Genomic DNA, 10,592 nt, shown 5'->3' with positions numbered 1-10,592 from the left:
AGCGGAGGAAGGGAGCTTGTAGGGCTGAGAGACGAAAGGGTTGAGCTTGAAAGCCATTTTCGCCGCTTCGTCTTCCTCGTGGGGTTCGGCTTTTCAGAGGTTCAGTTTCCTCCACAGAGTGTCGTATGAAATACAGCGGTGGAGAAGGGAGGGGAGAGAGCGACGAAATGGAAACAAAATAAAACATCACCAAATGGCAAAAACGTAATATTTCGTTTTTCTTATTTTAAAGATATAAGTTTTTTTACATTACAAAATTCTTGACATCTGTACCAAAAATACCCTCGAGATTCTTCAAATTCACATAATTACTCTCTTTTTTTTTTATTCTTTTGGGCGGTAGGTAATCTTGTTAATTAAGCATTTACCTTAAAAAATCAATGAATACGATACAAATCAAGTGATTCTATATATTTTTTTGATAAGTCCTTTGGTGCGCTGTGCGCTGACTAGGTAAATTTCCAACTCAGAAACAGTTTTTGTATATGAATTATATAAACCCAAAAATTACATCCCTCGTCACCAATCAGAAATCGAACTAACACCATGTGTATATATATAGATTTTTGAAAATATCTGTTCTAAAGTTGTAAACGCTACGATACCGCTGTAATAAATAAATAAATAGGTGTGATGTGACAATAAAAAATAATATATTTATTTTATTTAAAATAAAATAAATGGTAAGAGACGAGTGTATTTGGGTTGTCGGTTCGTATCCTCCACGTCAATCTCCCACTTGGCAGGCAGCTCCTACTTGCCATTTCCACAACACAAAACAAACGCATACACTATATATCGTTTGTAAACATCACACGGTGTACGTACAGTCGTCACAGAGACACATTACTATGAATCACTTCACTGTATACAAAGAAACAAAATTAATTTTTCGGTTTTTAGGGTTTTTGAATATTTGGTTCAATTTCCTAAAAACGTTATCGTTCGATTCGGATACGATAACCATGGAAGGTCTAACCGTCACCACTAGTTTGCAGGTCTGATGTCCTCACGAATCTTGTACGCTTGGAGGCGGACCTACTTTATATACAATGAGCGCATGTGCCCTCTTTTATTTAATTTAAAATCTTAATTTTTTTGTTAAATTTTGTAAAAATTTAAATAAAATGATAAATGATTCCCTAATAAAATTAAGCTTGTCCCTACGAAATTATACTGGTGTACCCACTAGTGCAGATAGAAGGGAGCAGCGTCATGTCTCTTATGATCTTGAAACATTTATCTCAATTGGGTTTTTGCGGACAACGGTACACGAATTTAAAAAACAATTGTTTCAACCACAAATATATATATATATATATATATACCTTGAGATTAAATGCAAAAGTTTTTAATATTTAGACAAAAGGTTTGTAACGAGTCGACCACGTAAACCTAAAAAATGGAGAAATATATAACTGGTTAACTATAATTATGAACTGAACCCAACAACGAATGATCAAACTTAGGTAAGAGGTAACCCCACTTTGATGTCGAGTGTTCGATTCTCGATTCGTGGGGAGAGAGGTAATATCTGGGTTTATATGATCCATACACAAAGGTTGTTTCCGGACCAGAGATTTATCTAGTCAGCGCGTTCGAAGGGTAGCAGTTACGGGTTTTCTGTTATAAAAAAAAATTATGAACCGAAAAAAAAGGTGATCATTTTGGTTATCAAACGAATAATCGAATCCAATCGAATAAGATATAACCGTAATTAAACCAAATCTGATATAAAAAATCGAACGGTTACGATTTTTTAATTAAAAAAACTAAATTCGAACTGAACTGAACCGAAAAATAACTAAACCAAAATTTATATAAAACCGAATGATAGTTTTTCTTTAACTAAAATAACCGAAGTAAACCCGAACCGAAACCCGAACAGGAGGAGGAGACAGAATTTACAATCTCGCTTACAGACATATGGAACACACCATCTGATCTACCGTTGCACCAATCGACGATCCAGATCGTTTGCTACTGCTAGGAATAACTACATGACCAACACATTAAGGTTTAACTCGCAACTACATTAAAATCTTTCAGCGTCCACGGGATGTGAAAGGTTCGGTTAACGAGAAGGTGCACAAGGAGTTGTGAAGATTCACCACATCAATCACCTCGTCGTATGTATCCGACAATCCTTCGTATCTGCCGACCTTGACGAGATCGAGCAGGTTGTCCGGAAGACGCGTAACGCCGTCCAAGATCTTCATTACAGTAGACATGGCAGGCCTAGCTGCCGGAACCCGGTGTGCACAAAGCATTCCAAGCTTAAGGACCATCACAAGTTGTTGTTCACGGTCTTGTTCTTGACTGAGGTTTCCGTCAATGGCCTCGAGAATATCTCCGCTTTCCCAGCAATCTAATATCCAATCCACGAGGACAATCTTGTCAGGTGATTCGCGTGGCTTTATGGGTCTTCTTCCGCAGGCGACTTCCAGCATGAACAGCCCGAAGGCGTACATGTCTGTGCTCGTGGTTGCTTTTCCGGTTATGACAAACTCGGGCGCCATGTACCCGAATGTTCAAGACTACATTAGTTGTCATTGGATCATACCCCTGTTCGGACAACTTGGCCAGTCCGAAATCCCCGAGCCTGGCGTTCATGTCATGGTCGATCAGGACATTTGCAGGCTTGATGTCTCGATGAATGACGACTTGCATCCATTGGTGGTGCAAGTAGTGAAGGGCGGAGGCCACGTCTTTTATGATCTTGAAAAGCTGACCCCAGTTGAGTTTTTGGTGATCTGGACAGCGGTATAGGAACTTGTCGAGACTCCCATTGGGCATGAAGTCATAAACTAAGTATAGTTTGGCCTTATGCCTGCAATAACCGAGAAGTCGAACTAAGTTTGGGTGTCTGAGCCGGCCAATGGTCGATATCTCAGCCAAGAATTCCCTCATTCCTTGATGTGAATCATGAGAAACCCTTTTCACTGCAATTTCAGCATTAGAACCCGGTAGGTTACCCTTATATACCTCGCCGAAACCTCCTTTGCCGAGAAGTTGTTTCTCCTGGAAACCCTTTGTTGCTTTGAAGAGTTCCTTGTATTCAAACCTATGCGGCCCGAATTGGATCTCCCATTCTTCAAGAACCTCTTTAACCTTCTTGTGCTTCGAATAGAAGTAGAAGCCGATAACAGAGGCAACAAGAGCAACAAACACAGACAGTGTCGAGGTGATAATCAAAACGATCCTTGTTCTCAGAGACGCTTTCCTCGGATATGGAGGGAGGACGGGTATATAGTTAAAGTCTAGGTTTGGATACATGATCAGTGTATAAACATACCATATCCACATATAATGAATTGCTCCAATGGACCCTGTTGAGGCTGTGAAGCCAAGATACATCTCCTCCAACAGGTAAGGGGAAAGATCTCGGCTAAAAGACAAAAGTGGTCGCTCTGGTGGAACAGCCATGTCTGCAGGGCTTAAGGTCACATTAAGCAGCTTCTCTGTCCCGCTATATACGATTGTGACTCTCATCATATCTCCACTTATCAATGAAAGGTTTCTGAATTCACCGCCGTGATCATAATAACCCGCAGGAGCATATGCCTCAGAGTTCATGCCATTTATGTTGATACCGACATGGTTGTCATTGATGTCACCAAATTCTTCGTCTTTATGGATATCGAGCTCCACTGCAATGATGTGGTTGGAGCTGCTGCCATTGTTGGAAGGACTGAAGATCCCGAGATACTGGTCAGCAGAAGCTCCCGGTATGCCATTGGTGGGGGATATGACAAAAGCCATTCCATGGGAGCCGTTGTGCTTCTGTTCAGGAACTATGGCGAAAAAGAAGGTGACAGAGAAAGAAGTTGCGGTACCGTTGGAGGAGTTCTTGAAAGGCATCGGATTCATATCGAAAGCTTGACCGTAAGCATGTTTAGTGGCGTTCGTCAAGGCTAGGAAGCCATTGGTTACGCTCGCGGATCCCTGCATACTGAACTTGCCATGGGAGTGATCTGTATGCGAAGACAGAAGGACCAGCACAAGAACAGCTTGTAAGATTGTTTCACGGGACATGATCGATCGTCTGCCAGCTTCGAATGGACGATGTCCTGAGCAAGATCTTCTGTCGTTTATGCCCTTCAGAAGAACCGAGAAAGTCAACCCGGTAACTTAATACGCAAGTAACATATTAAACAACAATAACAGTCGGATTTCAGACGTGTATGCATTCTCCAATCCTCATGATCCACGCACGAATAGCCAAAGAACTGGTCAGTCCACATCAAATATTTAAAACAAGAACTGCAGAATCATAGCTTTGGCCGTAAAAATATTCTGACAACATCTGAATTTCGGACACAAGTTTCATACTTTGACCCATTCATACAATGTAACCAGAGTCGTAGTTCAAAGCCAATCGTCTGCTATTGTTCTTTCCTTTATTATGTTACATCAGTAGTTTCGTAATCCAAATTCCAAAAACAAAAGGCACTCGAATCAATACCACCCCACAAATGAAGTAAGAAGAAGAAAAAGGGAACAAATTCCAGAGAAAGGATGCACAAACTGAAGAATGCAAAACAAAAATCAAGGCAAATCACGCAAATCTGTTAAACGGCTTCCTCCCAACAGCAGCCGGCATGGAGACAGTGGAATCAACGCTCGTGTTTCCTATAGACTGAAGGGTCTTGTGCTTTTCCACCACAACTCCACTAGACGAAACCTTGCCGCCATTGTTGTTGTTGCTGCTCATGAACAATGACCCTTTGTTCCATTTGAAAGACCCGAGGCCTTGAGCCAGAGGAAACGACAGCCTCCTCTTCTCGTTGCTGCCCGGTGTTCCAGCCACTCTCTCCTTCGGGTTGCTGCTCGGTCTCACCTTGGCTTTGGCCGAGACAGTTGGGGCCATGTAGCTGGGCACTGAGAATGGTGGGCAGCTGGTGAGGCTGTCGTCGTCTTTGAAAGTGTAATCGAGGGCTCTTCCTCCTCTCGAGTATCTCGATGGTTGCGGTGTTCTGATTGGTCTGGACGGCGTGAAAGCAGTGGATTCCGAGGATTTCGGGGTTGGAGTGTCGAAGTTGAAATGGTTTTGACCGCTTGACTGAGGCTGTGGGCTCGGTCTTGTGGGCGTGAACCTGAAGTCCTTCAAGGTTTGGCTCAGGCTCGGGGAAGGAGTACCCAGAGGAAGCTGACGGTCCACCCAGTTCCACCATAGAGGGAACCCACCACCAGAACGAACGCCGGCCAGCCCGGGCTGTGCAGACTTGGGACTGTTCTTCCACAACTGCCAGAGAACACAAGCAGGAAGATGTTGGTAAATACGGATATAAATATACATTGATATGGAGAGAGAGATGAGGAAGAATGAGAGTACCTGGTGAGAATACGCGTAGGCCATGGACCGTTCTCTCTTGAAGATCGCATCAATTTTCCTCTGCATCCTCGCTTCCTTCTCCTCTTTTGTCAGAACACTGTCATCCCAGTCCTCGTTGCCAGCTTCAGACTGAAAGAACTCATCATAAATGATCAATGACGGCTCTTGTCTTCACCAAAAACGGCAGACTACGAGACTGATAAACCAACTTACAATGCTAGCGGCCAATCTTGCGTCATCTATTTCGTTCCTGGCTTGTCTCCGGGCTTGGTTTTCCAACATCTGGATGCGACGAGACTGGATCTGTGTCTGAACACGGACTAATAGCTGCATGTACTTCATCGCGTTCATTGTCTGGCGTTTCACGCTGTGCCCCCTCACCACCCCTTGAAGCCTTACCAGACCTTTAAGAGCCCTGAAACTTCTCCTCGCCTGTTTCACAAGCAACACTTTCCTTTATCTTTTTGAAATGCCGCGCCCTGGTGAAACAGAACAAAAGTACCGGTACTTACCATGTACCCTCTGAAAGCTGATTGGATCTTTATCGCAGAAGCGTTTAGGACGGCGGGAGTCGGCTCTGGCCTATACACATACTCCCGTCGCTGCACAACCCGGGGTGAAGCCGCTCTTGGAGAAGGAGGCTTTGGGGAAGGGTGTCTAGGAGGAACTGATCTTGGAGGATCGTCTCTCGGGGAAGCGGCATGTGGGGGGGAGGCGATTCTTGGAGAAGTCGGTCTTGGAGAAGGAACAATGGGGGGAGAGACGAATCTCTGAGATGGAACCCGAGGAGAAGAAGGTCTAACAGGAGGAGGAACAGAGGCGGGAGATGGAGGCTTGAAAACAAGGCTGTGCTCTCTCTCTGCCTCGCCCAAGATCTTCTCGATACTGCTCGGCTCTCTGAAGATGGGAAGAAATGAATTCGTCTCTCCATGCCTTAGCTTCCCAAACCCTTTCTTCTTCTTATCTTTCGTGCTCTTTCTCTCCGCTTCCTGCTGCAACATGTTCATTCACCATGAGCCATTTCTCTCAGAATCGATGCAAAAGTACTTGGGGGAAGTTACAGTGTGATAATAATATCTGCTACACTTACGTTGCCTAGCTTCTCCTTGTGGTGTGGCGTAAAGACCCTTTTGATTGCAGAAAACCAACTTCCTTTCTTCCCCATCTTTCTTTACACTAGTTTTCTACCTGAAACCCAGAAAACAGAACACGTGTTTCAGCCTTTCCTACATTCAAGCCGAGGTTTCTCCCCCGACACATTCTGCTTCGCCCACAAAATTACCTCTCAAGATTGAATCTTTCGTGTTAGTTTCTACGATCTGTGCGTTTATAACGTCAAGAAAGCCACAATCTTATCTTTACTTGCAGGATTTACACGCAGACGGGATACAGGAGATTTGGAAAGACCACGCAAGTTACTTTACCATGGTAGCTCTGTGTCACCGAGGAGCAGCTTCAGCGACCAAAGCTCCTGGGACATGGAATCCAGAGGAAACCAACAGTCTGGAATGGAACAAGGAAAACTCCAAGAGATCAGAGATGGGAAAACAAGTGTTAACTTTGACGATCTCAGCCATGTTTAACTTCTCCTCCGCATGAACAGTTCTTAAATTAGGCGAACTGATAAATTGCTTGTCCGACAGAATCGAGCCCTGAGATTTCTTATGCAGATGCTTATATATATATCACAGAGAGAAAATTGGACAGGAGACAACCTTCTACAAGACAACTCAACCCCTTTCTCTCAACCATAGATCATGTGTTTCACATCCCAACAAAAGAGAAAAAGATCAGAGGAACAGAAAAAAAAACCCCTGAATTTTAGCTCAAGTAGCAACAAGAACACAACGACAAGAGGAAGAAAACAGAGATCTTTTTCCCAAATCCCAGAAAACCCAGGAAGACAAAACGATTATAAAATTAAGCAGCATAAAAATCCTCGGCATAACCACACAAACACGCACACGAATTGAATCACGTACCTTAAACAACAGGTTTGTAGCTTTCTCTTCTAGGGTTTCTCAAAGAATTCCAGGAAAAGAAAGCTGTCGTTACGGACACAGAGAGAGAGAGAGAGAGGAAAAAAGAGAGCAGCCAGAGGAGACTCTTGTCTGCTATTGTTCTCCTTTTCCCTTTGTCTAGTCCCTCCCCCTTCCTTTCATGCCCTTTTCTACATATTTTTTGTTCAAAAATAATATTCCGGCCATTTCTTTTTTTCTTTTCTTTCGATTTCTTTGTTTAAATTACCTTGTTATTTGTAGAAAAGTCTGCAACTTTGAATCCGGGTCCTGCTGGTATGAACGAAATTTAACCTTTTTCTTTCTCTTACCACCTTTTTCGATTTATCGTTTTATTTTAATTTCAGCTTAATCATCATCATCATGAAGAGAGAGAGAGAGAGGGAAGAGTTGGCCACTTTCTCACTCAATGTTGAACAAACTTTACTTAATTATAAAGACAAACCGCAACCACACCCTCAAAACCCAATTCAGATTCCAGCAATATTCACAAAAACCCATTTCAAAAAACCCAATGTCTTGAACGAGACACGAACACAGAACAAAAGCAGAACTGCATGATCTGCTAATTTCGTGGGTATTTTTCGGATGTTAAATCAATCGGTAATCAGGTAAAGTTTTGGCCTTTCGGGCTGGGAACTGTTGGGTTTTGGTGGGGGGGTGCTTTTGATTTGTTTACGGTAATCATGATTACGTCAGTGTCGCTGTCTGTGTTTTTCGATATTTTTGTGATGGAGGATTTTCACCATCCCAAGAATTTTTCATAGACGAGGTTGATTCTCTACTTCGTCACACGCGCCTTCGCCTCGCGCGTGCGGTTCACCTTCCCGGTTAGGAATCCGGCAAATGCCAAATCATAGCCTCATTCTCCAACAGTTAATGAAATAATTAAGTAATTAATTTTCGGATGGTTTGGCCAACCAACCAATCGATTCTGTTGGATTTTGTTGGAGGTTAGGACAATCTTTTTCATAATATCTAAATTGGATACTGCAGAAATTATAAAGTAATCGTTAATTTTGATATATAAACAATGTGTATATATATATATATACTCACACAGTCACACTCATCATTTTGTTGCCATGAATATATTACATTTGAGCAGATTTATTTAACAATCAAAATCTTAAAATCAAAAGAATTTGCTATTACATTTGACATAGTAGAGCCCCAAAACTTATTAGTAGTGTTGCATTATCATTACAATAAAAAAATTATCTAATCCTAAATCTAAACTCCTAATCAATTATAAATCTTAATTTTTGATATAAAAATCATAAGATATGGAGTTTAAATTTAAATTAGGATTTTAGATTTTAAGATCAATTTTAAATTAGAATTCAGAATTTAGAGCTTAGATTTTAATTTTTACAGTTTAAAATTTAGGGTTAGGAATAAAATATTAATAGTAAAATAAAAATAATCAGATAATCTAATGAAACACTGATTAAAATTTAGGACGATATGGGATTAGTGATTTGGTAATTAGGCAACAAAAAACGATGTGGTAATAATTACAGAGAGAGAGAAATAGAAATCATCATTAGGCCTTGGAATACAATTCAAGTAATAATGAGATTAAAATTTCAACCAAGTTGAAAGGAAGACTCCCCCACACGTGCCTTTTATCTATCTATGATCTCATTTATTTATTTTTCCTAATTTGTATTATTAGTTTGTGTAAAATAATACGTGTAATTATGTAGTTTATATCTAAATATACTAAAAATCGGCCACGTATCATCCGATAACCATGTTTATACAAAATTAAATATAGACGCAAGTAAAAAACAAAAAAAAAATATTAATTTTGAATGGGTGACTAAAAAATAATAATAATATTTTTGACATTTATATGTCTCCTAAAGTGGAACACACGGAACTGTTTAGTCTCATCATATGATGTCATATAATTTAGAGGCCACAAAAATATACATTATTTATATATATATATATATATCATTTGTTTTTATTGTCACATTTTTGTTTTTTCTTTCCGTTAACAGGTTATTTCTGTTATTTTGTTGGTAGAATATATATATATATATATATATAGATGTATTATAATATCATGTTTGTTGGTCTGAAAACAAATAAACTCTGAATTTTTTAAATTTATAATCTGAAACAGAACACGTGAAACTGTCTGATTCTGTAAAATATTTAGGTAATCTGACCTGAGTGTATTGTAAACTAAGCCAGAAAATTTCCTCTGTTAAAAAAGTAATATTTTTATTTTCATTTCGTTTTCATAAAAAAAATAATGTAATTCTTAGTTTAGAACATTAATGGAAACCAAAGTCTCCCACGATGTATCACACTACTGTTCAAGTTATATTCGAATTTTGAATAATGGTGGAAGACTTGGGCAAATATATATATATATATATATATCGTTTATGTTTTTTGTAATTTTATTTAGAATTTAACTTATATTTCCCAAATCTTAATTTATATTTTGTTATTGATTCAAACTATATTGACCTCATTATCTTCCTCAAGATAGCACTCGGAGTTTCTATCGTTGTAAAAAAACAATTATCAAAACAATCGAATTTGGCTAAACCAACACAGAATGAGATATAAAAAAATCTCAATTTGATATATAATAAATCATTTATTTCTAAGTTTTTTTTTTATAATCCATATTACAAATAATCCAAAAATCAAAGTGAATATCTAATGTGGGAAAAATACCTAAGAATGTCAAATCTTAGAATCGAAGGAAAAAGCCGAGAAGTGTGATGCTCTTAAATGCCTTTATTAAACAAAAAAAAAAACAAATGTGGAGGTTGAGAGATAACGATTGTATAACCAAAGATTCTTCAACCTCAAGCATCCCATGATTTTTATCATCTTCTTAATTACCCAAAAAAAACGTACATACACCGATATTTTTACATTGAGATTTTAGTTTATTTTTTTTTTAATCTCTTTAAACCCCTCAACCTCCAAAAAATAAGTTTTTTAATGATTTAAATTAAGCTTGTTTTGGCAGAGAAATTAAAACTTGATTATTAATTTTTTATTCTTTTTTTTCACTATTGATTTTTTATTCTTATTAAGCGTGTTTTAGGTAAAAAGATAAAAGTAAAAAAGAAAACTTCAATCCATTCTTTTCAAATTGGAAAATCCTACAGGGGGTTAATTAGTCAATTTCAAATTGGAAGAAAAGAAAAAAGAAAATGGATGAAAAATACCAAGAGAGAGAGAGAGAGAGGGGGGGGGGGGGGGGG

At 39.3% G+C, this 10,592-nt stretch overlaps 3 protein-coding genes across 8 annotated transcripts in view; all 3 read right to left on the bottom strand.

Annotated features, from left to right (window-relative positions):
* The window catches only part of LOC104804087 (stearoyl-[acyl-carrier-protein] 9-desaturase 7, chloroplastic-like), a 3,356-nt gene extending 3,172 nt beyond the window's left edge, over nucleotides 1-184 (bottom strand). Inside the window, exon 1 of one of the 2 annotated variants that reach the window (XM_010528258.1) lies at nucleotides 1-184. In XM_010528258.1, the coding sequence (XP_010526560.1) occupies nucleotides 1-57 (57 nt within the window). In that variant the 5' untranslated portion in view covers nucleotides 58-184. The other variant, XM_010528249.1, reaches the window with a different exon arrangement.
* Nucleotides 185-1,863: 1,679 nt separating this feature from the next.
* On the bottom strand, nucleotides 1,864-4,041 carry LOC104804080 (L-type lectin-domain containing receptor kinase V.4-like). The gene is given in 2 exon segments (XM_010528243.1): nucleotides 1,864-2,537; nucleotides 2,539-4,041. Coding segments are annotated over 2 exon segments (1,989 nt in total). The 5' UTR covers nucleotides 4,036-4,041; the 3' UTR covers nucleotides 1,864-2,045.
* Nucleotides 4,042-4,364: 323 nt separating this feature from the next.
* LOC104804046 (protein IQ-DOMAIN 14) lies at nucleotides 4,365-7,704 on the bottom strand. Of its 5 annotated transcripts, XM_010528207.2 has the most exons (8): nucleotides 7,318-7,542; nucleotides 6,760-6,838; nucleotides 6,618-6,654; nucleotides 6,426-6,523; nucleotides 5,848-6,327; nucleotides 5,549-5,767; nucleotides 5,336-5,464; nucleotides 4,365-5,245 (listed from the first exon to the last, which is right to left on the bottom strand). In XM_010528207.2, the coding sequence occupies exons 4-8, from the start codon at nucleotides 6,498-6,500 to the stop codon at nucleotides 4,559-4,561; spliced, it is 1,590 nt and encodes a 529-aa protein (XP_010526509.1). In that variant the 5' UTR covers nucleotides 6,501-6,523; nucleotides 6,618-6,654; nucleotides 6,760-6,838; nucleotides 7,318-7,542; the 3' UTR covers nucleotides 4,365-4,558. The 5 variants fall into 5 exon arrangements, with proteins under 5 accessions (XP_010526509.1, XP_010526517.1, XP_010526533.1 ...); XM_010528215.2 differs by lacking the exons at nucleotides 6,618-6,654; nucleotides 7,318-7,542 and adding an exon at nucleotides 7,583-7,704; XM_010528231.2 differs by lacking the exon at nucleotides 6,618-6,654 and having other exon boundaries at nucleotides 5,848-6,324; nucleotides 7,318-7,543.
* Between the last annotated feature and the right edge of the window lie 2,888 nt (nucleotides 7,705-10,592).

Source organism: Tarenaya hassleriana, unplaced genomic scaffold (genome assembly GCF_000463585.1).
Source record: "Tarenaya hassleriana unplaced genomic scaffold, ASM46358v1 Cleome10, whole genome shotgun sequence".
Lineage (NCBI taxonomy): Eukaryota > Viridiplantae > Streptophyta > Magnoliopsida > Brassicales > Cleomaceae > Tarenaya > Tarenaya hassleriana.
This window is presented reverse-complemented; position numbering and strand designations above follow the sequence as displayed.